We start from the raw sequence: 19495 nt of genomic DNA on the forward strand, positions 1-19495 counted from the left end.
AATTTAATTATTCCAAATAGCATTGGCTCTATCCATAGGCCTTCCCCAGCCGCCATCCTGTTACTAGTTTCGGCTATGAAATACCTAAGACCCTCTTGGGCAGAACAAAATTCAGTGCTCTGGCAGCTGTTATCAGTGTGTCCAACCTTCTGTGACACACCGCTGTCGTTTACAAAGGCCACGTGCAGAAGAGCCATCAGGCTGTCCTTGTTAAGGCACCTGCCAGACTGAGCTCAATCCCCAAAGAAGGAGCTGACTCCTGCAAGTTGTCCTCGGACTGCCACACACAAGGTGGCAAGGGTATCTACACACACACAGAGGAAAGCAAATAGCAAAAAATATTGGTAAAAATAACTATATAATTGAGTAGTGAAAATAGTCTCATGTTTGAGGTTTACGAGTTATGTGATGGGCTTTCACGGATTTCCTGGGGCACATGTTGGTTACAGGTTGGATGTACTTGGCACAGACTGACCGAAAGACCCTTTTGGGAGAGGATTGCACACACTCAGAAAGCCCTCTGAAATCCTTTTGGCAAGTGAAACTTAACTGCATATACTATCAAGTCCTTAGAAGTTTGTTGACATTTTCTTTCAGATTTAATGGCATCAATTTTTTGTGTCTGTTTTATGTTTAAAATTCATTTTCTGATTTGGGAATCCACTGGTCTATTAAATCAATCTTATGATCCACTTTTTTAGTTCTTTATATCCAAATACATTATTGTTGGTTTTTTAAAAAAAATATTCCGTTTTTTAAATTTGTGTGTGTGTGTGTGTGTGTGTGTGTGTGTGTGTGTGTGTGTGTGTGTGTGTGTGTGTGTGTGTAACTTTGTACACTTGAATACAGGAACCTAAGGCCAGAAGAGGGTGTTGGGTTCACTGGAGTTAGAATTACAGACATCGGTGAGCAGCACAATATGTATCTGGAAACTGTATTCCAGAGATAAGAACATAGAATATCTATGAAATGATCGATTCTTTTTCTTTTATAAATTTTGACACGGACTTCTCGAACCCACAAACCTCCTGCCTCAGTCTCCCTAATGATGAGATTATATGCTGTGGTTACATACACTACACTGTTCACTTAAAGTGGTAACGGCTTCATAATAATTTTAAGGTCGAAGATAATTTTATATTGGTTATTTATCCTCCAGCATCATCTTAACAAGCAAAAGACACCTTGGGAAGTATTATGAAACTGTATGTGTCTGCAACGAAAAGAGTGAACAATAATGGGACCAGCCACAACCATAAACTGGGGATTCGCAAGAGTAGCGGCGGCCCATTGTCTCCGGAAGTGGAAGTAGCGCTTCCCTGCCTGCGGCCTGCTGGGACTTGTAGTTCGAGTCCTGGATGATGTCCCGGAGTCCTGCGTTACCAGGTGTGGGTTCTACCTACGCAAGAGGTGAGCAGGGCTGGGCTGCCCCAGGGGCGGGCAGCGGTGTCCTGGTCTAGACGAGAGGGACATCGCTACTCAGAGCCAGGCTCAGAAGCTGGGAAGGCGCCCTGCGGCTGAGGTCCCTCGAGTTAGCAGCCGCGGTACCCCCAGTCACACCCGTGAACAAGGCCACCCTAACGGAGGTCCAGAGCAAGCCGCAGCTCTGAAGACATCCTCCTCTTGCTTGGCCAAGCTCTGGCCTGCGTGGGTCTGAGGACTGAATGGTTAGCCTTCTTCGATCGAGTGACTTGGCCCTTTTCCAATGATGATGTTAGTGGACATCAGGAGACCATGAGAGGCTCCTGAGACCCCTAAGAGACTCGAAGGGTACTAAGGTTTCCGCTGCACAGCGCTTCCCTCTGCATCCTAGAAACCAGTCAGATTTCTGAGAATAAGGTCTGGCGAGGGATATTGGATAGCCGTAATACACGCAGTAAGAGAAGGTGTGTAGAACCCAAGAACAGCTACTCCAGAACAGAAATAAGTTAGTCTGAGGAGATGGGCATGTATGCCAGAACTATCTTTCAAAGAATTCGCCCCTCCCTGAGAATATGACCACGCTTCAGGTGACTTGGAGTCTTTTTCTCACCAAAAATGCCTCATCTCTGAGCTAGATACAGCTTTTCTTAGAACGAAATAGGAAATCACCATTGAGTAGTTGCCTAGAATGAGGTCGTGTACCCTGTGGTTTTTCTCTTTGTTTTCAAGCTTTGTTGTGAGTTTGTTATTTTATACAAGGGAACGAGAGAATTTGGGACATTAAATTATTATGTATTAGCAAACGGTATCAACAGGTTTGGCATAGGGTCTGCTAACCCGGAAGTTCCACATTAGTTCTTTCTACACTGCCTTGCCACCATGTGGAGTACTCCTCGAAACATCCAACCAAACTCTTCTGAAAGGTTCTACCTCCATAGAGCATTTTTGCCCTGTAGTCTGGAAGTTGACTTGTCCTGTCAGATATTTCACTTGTGTATGTTACCTCTTCATTGTTGAGACCAAACTATCCTAGGTAATGAGTTTGTAAGGAGCAAAGATTTTTGTCTGTTCACAGTTCAGTCGTTGGACCTATGAAACAGAGTTTGGTTCACCTCCTGTGGGAAAGACCTAGATCCCAATATCATCTTTAAGGGCACATCCCCAGTGACCTAAATTCTTCCTATGAGATCCTACCTCCTAAGGGTTTCACTTCCTCCTAACCTCAGAGGTGTTAGAGGTTAGAAACAAAGCCTTTGGAAAACTGAGATCGAAACTGTAGCTGTCGGAGATCATTCAAAGTTAGTATAACGCTAAGTGGGAAAGCACGATCATAAACTGAATCTCGTCTTCAAAGAACTCATCTTCTTAGTGAGCAGACATTATGTAACCATCGTGGGTATGATGGTTAATCTTGGATTGAGAGATTCCTAGGAATTAGTGAAGTACACTTCTTCCTGAGTCTCTAAGGGTGTTTCCAGAGAGTATTAGATCATGAGGGCTGTAGCCTCAGGAATGTTTCATTGTGAATCGAAACTTTGAGACTTGGAAGGTGGCAGAATTGTAGAAGGTGGAGCCTGGGTGGAGGAGGCAGGTCACTGGGTTGAAGCTTATCCTTGTGAGTCTTATTTCGCCCTGACTCTTTCCTGCTCTTCTGCCCTCTTTTATGCCTGACACGAGCTGAACAGCAGGCTTCCCACAATGCCCTACCATGATGGGGACTGAGATAACTCTCTCCCTAAGTCGTTCAATTGGGACTTGGTTATAGCTACGAGAAAGCAAGTGTCGTGTTTAGTAACTGGTGATCATTGTTCGCTGTGAAAGTGAAGGACATGAGGAACATAATTAAACAGCTGCTGAGTGGCCACAAAGCCATGTCTGAAAAGGTGCATCAAAACCACATGCTGGCTTTTAAAACTTTATATTCCTAGCCCTGATGGAAGGAGAACAGAACTCCTCTCTCATTCTCCCGATCTCCGTGCACCCAGTGTTCCTGTGAAATACCTCCACATATGTGTAATGCTGTGATTCTAACGGGAAGTAAGATGAGTTGCCTAACTAGAGCTTTTATGCTGGGAACTGAACTTACAAGAACCAGGGGTGCTCTTAGTTTCTGAGTCACCTCACTGGACTCTTGAAGGCCTTTCTCTTGAAGATTCTCCACAGAATTGTGTTTGACTCTCCTAGGAAACAGAATTTTGCGGTAAGAACATAGGATTCCAGACTAGGAGATTGGAAAGTCACGAGGACTTAAAGATGAACACGTGTAAGGCCCTGGTTCAGCTCATTTCCTTCTCTTCCCATCTGTCAGTTCCATGATGATTATTTATTCAACACTCACACAGTGATTGGTTGCAGGCACAGTAGATTCTTGGGGCATGAAAGAAAGCTCAGTGAAGGGGTTGGGGATTTAGCTCAGTGGTAGAGCGCTTGCCTAGCAAGTGCAAGGTCCTGGGTTCCGTCCCCAGCTCCGAAAAAAAGAAAAAGAAAAAAAAAAAGGGAAGCTCAGTGAAAGGCACTCGCCACAAAGTTTGATGACCCAAGTTCAATCTCTGGGACCTACTCCTCCAAGTTCTCTTCTGATCTTCACACAGATTCCGTGGCAAGCATGTGCTCACACACACACACTCGAATTTCTTCTGATGTAAGGGCATTACTTTAACCAGCACTCTTCTATGTACCAGAGTTTGTCCTTGATTTCTGCTGAAAGGCCAACTTCCTTCTCGTCCTCTGTGACCATGGGAAAGGCACCTCATCGTCATGGACCCTGATCTCTGAAATGAGACATTAACTGTGAGATGTTTAGGTTTTCTGTTACTTATATCATCTCATCGTTTAAAGTGGGTCTTTGTCACCTAGATTCCAAGTCCACTGTGATAGGTGCTAGAGCATTTAAAGCTTGGATGAGCATGTCCCGTCATTGAGCACTGTACAGCCTGTCATAATAAGGGTGTGGCAGGGAAGGGGGGATGCCCCGATGCATCGTAATGCTTGAGAAAGAGACTCGTGAACTGTTCTGAGGCTGGCATTTCTAGGATGGATAGAAATGAATGAACAGGCAGAAGCATAAAAGGAAGTCCACTGTAGTAGACTATGCCATGTCTCCAGGTATGATGCCATGCTTCTCGGTGTCCGCGTTACTGTTTCCCACCCCTAGTTAAATTGCTAGGTACAGTAGGAGAGACTCAGACATGGAGGTGGAAGGTTATCTGATGCCCTATCTGTGGCACCAAACAGCTTGGTATTTGTCCAATAGGAATAGGAGGAACAGGAGACTCCTGGTATTCTCACCTTCTGCTGCCCTTGGCCTTAGGATGTTGAGGCCACTCTCCCACAGTAAGTTAGCCACTCGTGCTGCAGGCTGTCCTGTTTCCTCGGTTGCCTCTGCCTTGGGTGAAAGCTGCCTCAGCTAATCCGGGTTATAAGACAGAGATAGCTACTGAGCACTTCCTTGTATCACTGAACTCTGGGCTCTGTTTGGTCCTTCCATTCCTAACACGTTCCATCACACTAACTTGGCAAAGTGGGGTTTCTTGGCTAGCATCAGCCCAAGATCCGAGAAGGCATAAGCCATAGAGACTGAGAATAAATGTTTGTTAAACGACAAGGTAACGGTTCTTCACCACAGGTGGTTTGAGAAATTCTCGAGAGGAGACTCATGAAGTTAAATGAGTAATCGTTCCCTTTTGTGTGCCAGGCCCTGCTTGAGGCCTTGAGGAATGATGTCAGCCTCTCTATGCTGGGGAACTTTAACGGGGATGGATCGGACATATAGAGAGTATGAAGAAATTAAAACCAGAAGCATGGTAGTGTGCGCTCTGGATTAGATGGCCAAGGATACTTCTGGGGGGCGGCAGCTTGGCTGGAGCCTGGTGCTAAGGAGCCAGGCATGAGAGGTGGGAAAGAACATTCTGGGCAGCAGCTAGTCTGGAGAATAAGTTTGATGTCACTCAAGGACCACAGTCTCCAAGGCCAACTGTCATTGTAAGAGGAGTGGCTGAGGTCTGGGCTCCTGCTCCTTCACGGTGAGCTACTTTGATTTTTCCTAAATGGGTCATAGTTTCTTTCCTTATTGTACCTTTCTTCCCTATTTTTTTTTCTTTCAGAATTCTAAAAACATGAACATGTGAGTTTTCATGCCTGCAGTCTGCTTCCACAACTGGTTGGTGTACAGTATTTCGTATTATGTATGGTATTTCGTATTATGTATGCTTATAGACGTTAATTTGGTGTTATTGTTGTTGATGTATTTGTCTTTCATTCCCAGGCTTGTCAGGCAAAAAGATTTCTATTTTATATCTTATAGCTCTAACAGTTATGAAAATAACAGACTGATTAAATAGACATTTAGTCAAAAATAAAGTGAAATGGAATGAGATGTTACTTGTGGTAAGGTACAAGACTTAGGGTCTTTCACAATAGTAAATGTACACACACACACACACACACTCGCACACACATATAATCGGAAGAATTGCCTATCTTGTGAACCCAGGTTTCCCTCTTCTGACAGTAACCCAAAAGATATAACTAGAAGCACAAACTAAGGGCTGAGGTTTCAGAACAATGCTAGAATATTTGACTAACATGCATGAGATCCTTGGTTCAATCCATAGCACCACAAGAAAAGGAAAAGGAAAGGAAAGGAAGGAAGGAAGGGAGGGAGGGAGGGAGGGAGGGAGGGAGGGAGGGAGGGAGGAAGAAAAAAGACAATAAAAGAAAGCTAGCTAAGTTCTGAGTTATCAAGTGTTCGGGCCTAAGCTACTCCTAGTCTGGAATCCTTTGTCCTTACCACAAAATTCTGTTTCCTAGGAGAGTCAAACACAATTCTGTGGAGAATCTTCAAGAGAAAGGCCTTCAAGAGTCTGTCGAGATGACTCAGAAACTAAGAGCACCCCTGGCTCCTGTAAGTTCAGTTCCTGGCACCCACACAGTGCTTCAGCATCCGTCCCTCCAGTTCGAGGAGCTCCAGTGACCTCTTCCACCTCCAGCAGTACCAGGCAGGCATGCTCGGCACAGACACACTTAACACGTGAAATAAAAGTTCTTAGCACAGGAGAAAGAGAAAAGACTTCAGGCCTTCCCATAGGGGGCTTCTTGGGGGCTAGTTTGGGAAGAAATGGCCAGTCAGTAACTGGAAGTTGAGTTTGTATTGTGAATCTTCAAGAAGTACACAAGGATAATTGAAATAGATTGCTGTCAAAAATGGGAAGAAGTGTCTTGCCATATATCCAAAAACCACAAATTGTGGTGACTCTTTAAAGTTATCTCACAAATATTGAAAGTGGAAAAAAATATTTATCTTTGAAATCCCGAGCCAAATGTCCAGACAGGACTCCTCTGAGAGCTTGTGTAAGGAGCCTCGGTGGGGAAAAGGTCTCTGTAACTGAAGAAGGAGGGAGAGAAAAAGAATAAGGAGTATTGTCATCCCATACACCACTGTGCTGAGAACCGTCGTCAGGCTTGCTCCTGATGGAACAGAACTGGCGCCTCCATCATTCTCTGCTGAGACAACTTGCCAAAATGTCCGTTCAAAGACTCTTTAGTTTCCTCTGACTGTAACAATAAAGACGTTTTTAAATGGAGGTCGCCATTAGTCACTTGGAGTCTTCAGAGAGACCACACAGAGGAATCCTGTGACTGGTGATTCCGAGGGGATGCTTATCATCAACCCAGATGGTCATCTCTTCAAGATAATCCCCACGTCAGAACAACTATACCCTCGTGATCGGTGTGGTGAGGACTTCATTCAGAACTCAGAACTAATGTGTCATCAGAGAGACCACCTAAAAGAAAAAGCCTGCAGGCGAGAGCATCGTGGGAGGGGCTTCAGCTGCTCTGAGCTTTGTGGGCGGGGCTTCACAAAGTCTGTTTCCGCATCAAGCAGTCCACATGGATGAGAAACCGTACAAATGTGACAAGTGCGGGAAGGGCTTCACCAGGAGCTCAAGTCTGCTTGTCCATCATTCAGTCCATACAGGTGAGAAACCTTTCAAGTGTGACAGGTGTGGGAAGGGCTTCAGTCAGAGCTCAAAGCTGCACATCCACCAGAGAGTCCACACTGGAGAGAAGCCGTATGAGTGTGAGGAGTGTGGTATGAGCTTCAGTCAGCGATCAAACCTGCACATCCACCAACGTGTCCACACAGGAGAGAGGCCCTACAAGTGCGGGGAGTGTGGAAAAGGCTTCAGCCAGAGCTCGAACCTACACATCCACCGGTGCACCCACACAGGAGAGAAGCCGTACCAGTGCTACGAATGCGGGAAAGGCTTCAGCCAGAGCTCAGACCTTCGAATCCACCTCAGAGTGCACACTGGGGAAAAGCCCTACCACTGTGGCAAGTGCGGGAAGGGCTTCAGCCAGAGCTCCAAACTCCTCATCCATCAGAGAGTCCACACGGGAGAGAAGCCGTATGAATGCAGCAGGTGTGGGAAGGGCTTCAGCCAGAGCTCAAACCTCCACATCCACCAGCGGGTTCACAGGAAGGACCTTCACTAAGTAACATGAGCCCCCCTCGGGAGTTCAGAATACTTTTATTGTAAGAAAAATATTTTTCATGGCTGAGTGTGCATATCAGAGGTAGAGTGCTTGCCTAACATGTATAAAGCCCTGAGTTTGAGCTCTAGTACCCCACCACAGTTTCCACCTTAATACTTTGTGCATGTAGGAATGTGTGTTCATGCAGAGAGGGGTACATACATGCATTGTGCTGGTGTGTGCATGCACGTGTGCACGTGTGTGGAGGTCAGGTGCGCAGATGCTTACCACGGGTTTTTTTGTTTTGTTTTGTTTTGTTTTTTTTTGAGACTGGAGATCTGTCTGTTAGTCATGGCATGGAATGTCACCAAGTAAGCCAGGCCAGAGTCCCAGGATCTATCTGTCTCCACTTCCCACCTCACCATGGCTAGGATTACAGGTGTGTGCCACCTCACTCTCTTACATGGATTCTGTCTCAAGCTTTCTAGACAAGAACTTTGCTGACTGAGGCATCTCCGAGGGCCCCAGTTTAATACATTCAACTCTTACCTTTGCATTCCTCAAAGGAAAGAAGTAGTAAGGGTTGTTCACATATAGCCCCTCACGGAAGACACCAATCCTTCATTTACAGCACCCGAGTACCAGCTCTTCTTATGTTATACAAGGAATGGACTGTCCTGGCTCCTCCCTGGGTAGAGTATATATTGCAATTCTGCTAGTGTTATTCGAAGTATATTCCTCAATTTTACCTGCAAGAACTTTGTGTTTTTCCAAGCACAGCATGGTTCCCTTCTCTGAGAAACTGGAATTCATGTTTCCTCTGAAATGATGTGCCTTGTTTTTCATATTCCTTTTAAGTCCTAAATAGCCCTCTTTAACCTATGATCACACAATGTGTCCATTCGAGGGCGGGGTGGGGGAGCTGGGGGTATAACGGCCATGGCGATCTGTTGTGTTTAATACAAAAATGTACGCTCACGCTATAGGACGTGCTTCCCCACATGCTACTGTGATGGGAAGTCCACTCAGTCCCTCCTCCCTGGCAGCTTTCAGGAATGCGAACGATCAGTTTTTACCGAGTGAAGTTAGTTTGTCGGGACTACTTCCATAGGACAAACAAGGGAGAAATCCCAAAGCAACATAGCCAAAGTAGTCAGGGGAGTAAGCCTAGCATCGGGTGCTACGGAGAATGGGTGACTCAGCACAGGAGCTGAGGCAGAGCTGGAGGAACAGTCCACAGGGAACAGAGGGCAGCCAATCAGAGGCTTCAGAAACCATAGCCAGACTTGATAAATTAAAATCGACTAGTGGAGCTGGGAGGTGCCCCACTCCCAGCTTTAATACCAGCACTTGGGAGGCAGAGGCAAGAGGATCTCTGGGTTCAAGGCCAGCCTGGTCTACAGAGCGAGTTCTGGGATGAGGCTACACAGAGAAACCCAGGGAGGGTGTGTGTGTGTGTGTGTGTGTGTGTGTGTGTGTGTGTGTGTGTATTATTAACTAATGGAGAAACTACTAAAGAATGTGCCTTTGTTAAACAGGTCTAATCTATTTTCAGGACAGTCCCCAAAATAGTAGTAAATGTTTGCTTATAGAAACTACAGCAGTTACGAGAACAAGAGGAAGATAATCGTCAAATGAGATCTCAGCAAGAACTCGCAGGCTAGGAAGATGGGTGGGTGGGCATTCTATTAGTGCAGAGGCTTAACAGTAAGGGGTTAAGGAAAAGACAGCTCTGTTTTGGTTTTAGGTTAAAACGTGCTTAATAAAATGAAAGATGGGAATGAAGCATGCTGGGAAAGCCATGACAGTAAAGCCCAAGGCTATGTGGAACATTCCCTTTGTCCCATGTATACATGGACTATTCTCCACAGCTGATATGTAGAGCCAGCCAGAACTTACCCTCCAGTAAAAGTTCTGAGGCATAAATGGAGATTCTTCTGGCCTTGGGAATCCAACAATAGAGCAGCTCTCTAGCTCCGATATACATAAAGCTTCACTGTTAATAAGTACAGGCTCATTTCCAGTTAGAGATATTTTCATATTCTGAAGTAACTGGCTAGCACAAACGGGAGTGGGGGGTTGGGGGGTATGGCTTACATAACACTGTCCACTAACTGGATTCATTGATATTTGTACAACAGTCCACTCAGCAACATCATACTATGTATTTTCAAGTGCGTGTATTATAAATTAGAAAACAAATCTCTTTTAAAAAATTTGAATGGAGGGGGCAGTGACTCAGTCATGCCTGAAAACCTGGGTTTGCTTCCTAGAACTTCCAGGGTAGAAAGAGAGAACCAACTCCCAAAAGTTATCCTCTGACATGCCATACACTATGTGGCACACATGTGTGTGCACGAATATACATGCACCAAATAAAAGTGGAAATTAATTTTTTTTAATTTAAAAACCATCTAAGATACATTCTCTTTGAAACAGAAGAACCTTCAGATATTTAGAAATTAAACAGCACCTGACTCCTAAGTGAGCAACAGACTAAATGAAAGAAACAGAATTTGTAAATATTTTGAATTGAATAACTGTATTAGAATTAGAGACTCCTGTTAAGACAATGCTTAGAGGAAATGGTGTGGTGTTTAATGTGTACCTTAGAGCAGGAGAAATTTCAAAATGATCCAAACTCCCAAAGAAACTAGAAAAGGACAGGAGTAGTAAAGAGTAAGGTAGAAGGATCATGAACTCAAGGCTAGCCTGGGCTACATAGCCCATAGCACACTTAACACAAAGCAAGGAGAAAGAGCTGATAAAGGCAGGAGCTTAAAATTTATGAACTAGTAGATGGACAAACACAAAATACAGAACTACAGCCTGGCTCGTGGAAAAATGATAGCAGTCGATGGTGGCAGGAACGGAAGAGCAGCACCCAGATCCTGCAGACATTAAGGGGAATACAGGAATGGCAGCACCAAGTTCACAGCTCAGACGAGAATTCCTGTTAAAGGCACACACTAACAAATCAGTCGAGATACCTTAAATAGCTATCTCCTATTTTAAACGACACTGATTGGTGCTAGAGAGATGGCTCAGCACTTAGGACTACTTGTTGCTCTTGCAGAGGACCAAAGTTCATTTCCCAGCACCCACAGAGTAACTGAAAACTAGATACATCTGACACCAGTGACAGAGAATCCAATGCCCTTTTCTCGTTTCCGTGGACACTAAGAATGCATGTGGTACATATGCATATATGCAAAGCAAAACACGTAAAACAAATAAATATAACAAATCTTAGTGCATTTATTTATTTTGCATGCATTTGGGCATTTCAGTGCTGCTTGCACAGAGGGAAACCAGAAGACATGGTTCTCGATTTCTACCACATTCCAGAGAATGAACTCAGGTCATTAACTTGTTAGTACCCCCACTTGTTGAAGCATCGCCACAGCCCTTGAGTAGCCTATCTCAGTAGCCCTACTGAACTGGATTGGTAGCTGATAACATTCTTTATTTCAAAGAAAATTCATGACCGGGCTGGAGAGATGGCTCAGCAGTAAAGAACACTGACTGCTCTTCCAGAGGTCCTGAGTTCAATTCCCAGCAACCACATGATGGCTCACAACCATCTGTAATGGGATCTGATGCCCTCTTCTGGTGTGTCTGAAGACAGCAAAAGTGTACTCACATAAATAAAGTAAATAAATCTAAGGAGGAGGAGGAGGAGGAAGAGGAGGAGGAGGAAGAAGAGGAGGAAGAGGAGGAAGAAGAGGAGGAGGAAGAGGAGGAGTCATGGCCTTGATGCTACAAGAAAGTTCTACCAACCACTGAAGAAAGATACAATAGGAGCTGGAGAGATGGCTTAGCTGTTCAAAGCACTTGCTGCTCCTCCAGAAGACCTGGGATTGATTTCCAGAATCCACATGGCAGCTCACAACCGTCTCTAACTGAAGGGATCTGACAACGTCTTCTGGCCTCCTTGGACATCAGACATGAACTTGGTATACAAGCATACTTGCAGGTGAAACACCCATACACACATAAAACAGGTTTTTTTGTTTTGTTTTAAAGAAAGATACATATTGGGTGTGCATGCCTTTACTGCCAGTCCTTAGGTCTGTTACAAAGAGGAACCCTGCTCTGTCTCGGAAAACAAAAAAGAAAAATATAAATCTACATAGAATCTCCCAAAAAGAATCCCTTCCTAATCCATCTGTGAGATGAGTTTGACCCAGCAACCAAAACCACAAAAGACATCACAAGGAAACTATATGAATATCTCATAAACATAAAGCACAAATCTACTTGCTAAAACATACTAAGTTGAGAGATGGAGAGATAGCTCAATGGTTAAGAGCACAAGCTGCTTCTCCTGAGGACCTGAGTTCGATCCCCAGCACCCATGTCAGACAGCTTACAACTGCCTATAACCCCAGCTCCGGAGGGAATCTGACACCTCTGACCTCTATGGGCATTGCATTCATATGCACATACACTCCCTTACACACAATTAAAAATAGCCCAGTGGTGGTGCAAGCCTTTAATCACAGCCCTCAGGAGGCAGAGGCAGGCTGGGATCTTTGTGAGTTCAAGGGCCAACCTGATCTACAGAGCGAGTTGCAGGACACCCAAAGCTAGACAGAGAAACCCTGTCTCGAAAAACCAAGAAAGAGGAAGGAAGGAAGGAAGGAAGGAAGGAAGGAAGGAAGGAAGGAAGGAAGGAAGGAAGGGATTGTCTTTTTAAAAGCATAGTAAGTTCAAAACAATAATCTTACAGATGTGGTCCACACCTGTACTGCCAGCACTTCTTTGGCAGAACTAGTTAGAGCCTGGTCTGGTCCACTTAACAAGAAACTCTTAATAAGCCCGAAGGAAACCAGCAATCTCTAAAGCATAATAATGTGTCATGATAAAGTAAGTAAGGTCTGTCCTGGAAATGTAAGGGAACATCACCAGTGAAAAAGCAGTGGGGTGTGGGTAGAGAGGAAGGTGAGGGATGGCTCGGCATTAAGCACACCTGCTCTTACAAAGAACCCAGGTTCAGATCAAAGCACCCACAAGGCAGCTCACAACCACCCACTAAGTCCAGTTTCAGAAGGGGTGATGCTCTCTCCTGGCTTCACGGACACCAGGCATGCACACAAGTGCACAAATATACATTCAGGCAAACAGTCATACACAAAATAAAAATAAATCTGGGTTTTTTTGTGTCAAAAATAAATCTTTTTTAAAAAAGCAAGACTAGGGATAAAGCTCAGTGGGTAGAGTATTTCTGTGTGTGCAGGAGGCTCAGGGTTTGGTCACCACCATGAAAGAGGAAGAGAAGGAAGGGAAGATTGTGAATTCTATGGGAGATGACAAACTAGTTTGTGACCTGATGAAGGAGGCAAATAAGGGGGAAAGGATTATTAGAGAGAACCTTAGAGAATTCACACAGGAGTGATAGATATGACAGCTGGTCCAGGCATTGTTCTGGCTTAGAGTTAATAAGCAGAAGCATCAACCAAAAGGTAAGACAGGTGACTCTGTGGAGAGTAGCAGTACTAAGCCATAGGACAAGCTCAGGGGCCTCAAATTCAGTTGCAGGTTCTGAAAAGCTAGTGACTCCACTGCTGGACAGGTCAGGGAGAGAAATCCAATCTTGACTATGTATATGACTTGGCACCACCTAGAATAGGATCCTAAAGGAACCTATTGTTTAAATCTGGACTATTATGGAGTCCAGAAAACAATAAACACTCAATGCAGGAAGCCTGAATTTAACCTTCCATGACCCCAGGTTGAAAAGCAAAGCACAGGAGGTGGTTAGGTGAGCAAGATGACCGAAGGCTTACAAGTCACAAAGTGCAGGTGGTGTGAAGGTCAGTGAAGTGACAAAGTGCAAGGGTCGAATTGAGTCTTAACTACCGGGAGACCCCCCAGGTGAGACACGAGAACGGAGTTCGATGCAAACACAGGAGGTTTATTTTCCCAAATGTCGGGGTCGACCTTCAATCAGCCCCTCGTGGCGAGTGACTAGAAGGTGACCCCAAATGACTATAACGAGCATTTTTTTATACTTTTTAGGGGTACAGGTTACCTCAGCAAGGTTACAGTTTAAACTTATTGGCTAAGCATATTGACCTTTGAATCTATTGGCTAGCAAGCATATGACATGCATTCGAACTCTATCTGGGACCAGAGGGTCAGGTGACTATCAGTCAGTACATTCTGCAGTTTTTCAAGAATGTCCCTGCGCCTCCCAGAACTGTGGGCGGAGAATGGAACTTGGCCTACAAGGCAGGAAACTGGTACTTGGTCTAATCTTGACCTGAGGCGGTGGGTATAAAGCTGGCGAAAGCCCTTAGGGTCCTTCACAGGAACTGTATAACCTACCTACTTTCTACCAGGCCAAGCCTCTTAATCGACCTTACACTTCAGTAAGAACTAGGTTCCTTCAAGAGAAGGGCAGTTCGGGCACCAGGAGCAGACCTGAGTTGAGAATGAGGTCTGATCACCCTGAACCTGAGGTCAGTGGGTGCCCTCAACCTCTGAAGCCACCTATCTGCCATTCCGTGCTGAGAGGCTCCTTGAAGAGGCACAGCTGCCTCTGGCAAGGTGGTTGGTGGTTAGGTTTTACAACCATGAAGATAGGCCCTGCACAGATCTTCATGCTGTCTTTGCTGTCTCGTCTCTCAACACAGTTGAGAGGCATGGTATAGCTAGAACCTTAGCCACATGGGAGGTATGAGCTAGGAGGCCATGGGGGAAGAGGAAGACTTACTCAGTCCACACACAAACATGGCTAGTGTCAATCCTAGTATTAAAGAAAGGAGGCTACCAAACTACACATAGCTCTCCTGGTCATCGGACACTTGTCCAGTACAGGCCTAACACTAGCATAAATTATAAGGAATACAAGAGTCCTGAGAGTCAAAAAAGGTTAAAAACAAAACAAAACACAGATTGACTCTAATACAAAGATAGTGATTTTAATGCTTGGCTTACATCACAAAAATAGTGTGTTATTTCTGTACTCTACTCACACCAAGTATCCAAACACCCAAGATATAAGGGACCATCTCATTCAAACCACAGCAGTTCACTTGCTCATGGATTGACAGGATTATTATAGTGAATACAGCTACCCCACTAGAAGCGATCTATAGATTCAAGGTAATTCACATCAAAATTCCAGTGCACTTCTTCACAGAAACTGAAAAAGTTCTAAATTTCCCATGAGAATGCAAAAGACCCAGGAGAACCAAAACAATCCCGAATTTCAAAAACAAACAAACAAACAAACAAAAAACAGTCTCTGAGCAGGGCGTGGTGGCATATAACTTTAATATGGGAAGGAAAGGCAGACCTCTGTGAGTTCAGAGCCAGCCTATCTTCAAAAAGAGTTTCCAGGACTATCACACAGAGAAATCCTGTCTGGAAAAAAACCACCCTCTACCCCCCCCCCAAAAAAAATTAAAGACCTGGAGGTGTGTCCTCTGAACTCCACTTGCCTCCTATGACACATCAGCACATATGCACCCAAACACACATATACACACACTCATGCACAAAATAAATGAAAATGTGTTTTTAATAATTAAATGGCCATGTGGTGTGGCTCATGTCTATAGCCCTAACTGTTCAGGAGGCTGAGGCAGGAGGGTCACTTGAGTTCAGGAGTTCTGGGCTGATATGTGCTGTGCTGACAGAGTGTCTGCTCTTCACTAAGTTCTACATCAATATCGTGACCTCTCTGGAGGGGGAGGGGAGGAGGTAAGGCAGGGGAGGGAAGGAGGGAGGGGAGGAGGGAGGGGAGAGGGAGACGGGACAGGCCAGGAAAATTAATGAAATCAAAACTCTGAAGAAATTGAGGTAGACAGTACAAAAGGGAAAGAGTCCCATGCTCATGAGCAAAAGAATCGATATTATGAAAATCCTACCAAAAGCCATCTACAGGCTTAATACCATCCTAGTCGGGACTTCTCTACTCTCCACAGAAAAACAAAACAAAAGGCCTTAAAATCTATGTGGAAGCACAAAAGGCTGCAGATAGCCTAAGCCATCCTGAAGCAAAAGAATACCTCTAGTGAGGTTTAGGGATCTACAAAAACTCCAGCTCTGATTAATGACAATGGCAGCTAGGAGAGGGCTCAGCTGGTAACTGGTTACTGCACTAGCATGAGGACTTAAGTTCTTCTTTTTTTTAATTGGGTATTTTATTTATTTACATTTCAAATGTTATCCCCCTTCCCGATTTCCCCTCCAGAAACCCCCTCTTCCATCCTCCCTCTCCCCTCCTATGAGGGTGCTCCCCCACCGGCCTGCCCTCTCCCCACTTCCCAAGGACTTGAGTTCTATCCCACCACAATGAAAAGAGCTGGGTGTGGCAGCACAAGCCTGTAATACTAGCTCTAGGGAGGTGAGGCAGATGATCCCTGGGCTTCTGGCCTGCCAGTCTAGTCAGTTCAAAAGAGACCCTGTCAAAAAAAAAGAAAGAAAGAAAGAAAGAAAGAAAGAAAGAAAGAAAGAAAGAAAGAAAGAAGGAAAGAAAAAAGAAAAAGACAAGAAAAAAAAGCAATAATCTCAGCCTCTACATTCATTCACATTTGTACTCACATTTGCATGAACACACAAACATCCATACAGAAACTAAATTAAACAAAAATAAAAAGACAATAATGTTGATGTCACTATACCTGATTTGAAGTTATAGAGCTAATGTAGAAAAGAAATAGCATAATACTGATATAAAAGTGGACACGTAGATCAATGAAACAAAATACAAAACTCATACAGCTAGGTCTACCTAGATTTCTGCAAAGATTCCCCCAAAATACTCAAGAATAAAAGGATATGTCTTCAACAAATAGTACAGGGAAACTAGAGTCCAATGTTTCACCCGCCCAAAAGTCAACTCTAAGATCACAGACCTTAACTATGAGTGCGGCGGCGTGAACAAAGCTACAAGGGGCTTCCCTTTCCAGATGTCACTACTTACTGCAAAGCTCCTCTGATCAAAAGAAACACATCCAGGAGACAGAGGCAGGAGGATTCCCAGGTTGAGAGCAGTTTGGTTTAATATAGTAAGCTCCAGATATTATGAAGAAATAAAGTCTCATAGCTGTGAAAAACAAATCTGTGAAAACAAGGTTTGGGGGTTGGGGATTTGGCTCAGTGGTAGAGCGCTTGCCTAGCAAGCGAAAGGCCCTGGGTTTGGTCCCCAGCTTGGGGGGGGGGGGAAGGGGACCGACAAGGTTTGGTGGTCAGGATGCCTATGACAACTATTGACCTTTCCGAGAGATACATCTGACATCAGGATGCCCAGCGATATGATAAAGTTTTAGTGATCAAGATATTGAGGCAATTCTAAGCTAATTAAGGCAAAACAATAACAACCCCTACCCCTCCCTGTGGTAAATTCCAAAAACAACCGCAGGGTGTCATCCTGACCCTGCCTGACCACCCAGTTCGCCCCCGCCCCCACCCCAAATGATGTGCCAACTTAGCCCTTTCTCAGTGATTCACCAAGGCCAGGTGGAGGACTAGATGAGGAAAGTGACCAACTGAGCCAAGAACAGCCCCTTGAGCAGGTCAGCCAATACCTGACCAGATCCTTTGTCCTGTGTTCCACCAATGAGAATGAGCCAGCTAACCCTGTTGCTGAAGTCTGCCCTCTGCCACGAATAAAAGTTGTGCGCATTTTGGGTTCAGGGTTGCCTCTCCCTGCGTGGATGAGCAACTCCACGTACGTGGATTAAAAAACCTTACACCCTCTTGCTATTGCAGCAATCACTTTGTCAATCTGTGCTCTGTGAGTTGTGCTCCTGAGGTAGGGCCACTTTGCGGGGGGGGGGGGGGGGGTCTTACAAAAATTACACAGTATCTGGACTACACAGTGAGACTGTCAGAGAGAAAGGGTGGGGGGAGGGGGAAGAGAGGGGGAGGGGACAGGAGAGGAGGGGAAAGACAGATTGGAAGGAGGGGAAGGAAAAGGAGGAGAAAGGTTGGAGAGAAGTAGGGAGCAGAGAGGAAGGGAAAGGAAAGAGAAGAGAATCATGTGAAGAAAAGAGAAAGTCCAGAAACAGATTCAAATATACAGAGATGATAAACCGTAAAGACACAATTTCAATTTAAAAAGATAAGAAAGGGGGCTGGGGATTTAGCTCAGTGGTAGAGCGCTTGCCTAGCAAGCACAAGGCCCTGGGTTCGGTCCCCAGCTCTGAAAAATAGAAAAAAGAAAAAAGAAAAAAGATAAGAAAGTACAATTTAAACAATGAAGTAAGTTTGACCCACTTACTGGGCAATTAACAGTACACAGTGAAACCACATCTAAAAGAAAAAAGAAACCCCACAATGGTTGATATCAAGTCTCTTCTGGAAAGTCAGAACAATGTGAGTAGCAGGAAGGGCCTTACACCCAGGCAAGGCCTTGAACTTTCAGCCTTCCAAGTAGCTGGGATTATGAGAGGCACCACCACATCATAGTGGACTTTTGTTTCCTGCTATACTCATGAAAGAGCAAATCATATTTGTAAGCAAAGAAGACCACAGAGTTCCTAATGGTAGAGTTGACAGCTGAATGTGGATGTTTTACCACATGGAGAAATGAACTGGAGCTGCCCGTGTCTTAAGGGAAATGGCATCCCAAGGCCTTTCCCTGTTTCTGTTGCAACACAGAGGAAACCAAGGGATTAGAGACCAAGTCTGAATCATGCAGAAGTGCCTGGGCCTCTATCACCAAGACAGTGAGGACAAAGAAGAGGTGAAGCCAGCTGCACGTGAGATGGCTCACGGGGTAAAGGTGGCTGCCACCAGAGCTGACAACTTGAATTCGAGTTCAGTCTCCCAAACCTACATGGTGGAAGGAGAGATTTTAAACAAGAGAAAGGGGCGACCTTGGGGACAGGAGGCCGACAGGCAAGGTGTGATCACGTAGTTTGTGTCTTCTGAACATTCAAGAGGATATGCAGAGAGAACAGATGGAGCGTCACTAAGGAGACCACCAAGATCTGCCCCCAGAAGGACTGATGAGAACAGGGGACACTGCCAGACTGGAGGCTGAGACAGAGAGTGAGGATGAGACAGACCATACAGATATTCAGACATGGGAAGGAAGGTTACAACTGTGGATGACCAGGAAGGACCTTAAAGAGCATGTGACACCCTGGAAGTCAAAGAAGAGAATCAAAAGAAAAAGTAATCAACGGGCTAGAAGGTCATGAGGGAGGAAGTCATCTCTGATATCCACTGACATATTAAGGAACAGGACAAAGCTAAGGTTTTTAGTCTCCGGTGACCTCTGATTCAGCTTCACACAGAGACTAGAAGCAAGACTAACTATAAAAAGCCTTGAGTGACTAGATAAGATGGATGAAGCTAAGAAGTGCATGCGGTCAGGAACTGGATATAGATCTCTCCTGAGAGCCACAGCCAGAACATGTCAAATACAGAGGCGAATGCTAGCAGCGAACCACTGAAATGAAAACAGGACCCCGGTTAAGGAATTAGAGAAAGGACTGAAAGAGCTGAAGGGGCTTGCAACCCCATAAGAACAACAATGCCAACCAACCAGAGCTTCCAGGGACTAAACCACTACCCAAAGACTATACATGGACTGACCCTGGGCTCCAACTGCATATGTAGCAAAGGATGGCCTTGGTGG

General features: G+C 45.0%; 1 protein-coding gene across 14 annotated transcripts; it reads left to right on the plus strand.

The window, feature by feature from the left end:
* The first annotated feature begins 1267 nt into the window (after positions 1–1267).
* Positions 1268–11148, plus strand: Zfp239 (zinc finger protein 239). 14 transcript variants are annotated; one of them, XM_039108787.2, is made up of 3 exons: positions 1268–1410; positions 5526–5545; positions 6232–11148. In XM_039108787.2, the coding sequence occupies exon 3, from the start codon at positions 7312–7314 to the stop codon at positions 7915–7917; it is 606 nt and encodes a 201-aa protein (XP_038964715.1). In that variant the 5' UTR covers positions 1268–1410; positions 5526–5545; positions 6232–7311; the 3' UTR covers positions 7918–11148. The 14 variants fall into 14 exon arrangements, with proteins under 14 accessions (XP_038964715.1, NP_001386682.1, XP_063141411.1 ...); NM_001399753.1 differs by having other exon boundaries at positions 1321–1410; positions 5526–5581; positions 6232–8778; XM_063285341.1 differs by having other exon boundaries at positions 1337–1410; positions 5526–5606.
* Positions 11149–19495: the final 8347 nt, after the last annotated feature.

This window comes from Rattus norvegicus, chromosome 4 (assembly GCF_036323735.1).
Source record: "Rattus norvegicus strain BN/NHsdMcwi chromosome 4, GRCr8, whole genome shotgun sequence".
In the NCBI taxonomy this organism is placed as follows: domain Eukaryota; kingdom Metazoa; phylum Chordata; class Mammalia; order Rodentia; family Muridae; genus Rattus; species Rattus norvegicus.

Excerpts from the sequence above, each read along its gene's own strand:
- Zfp239 (XM_039108787.2), top strand. The coding sequence starts at position 7,312 with ATGGATGAGAAACCGTACAAATGTGACAAGTGCGGGAAGGGCTTCACC.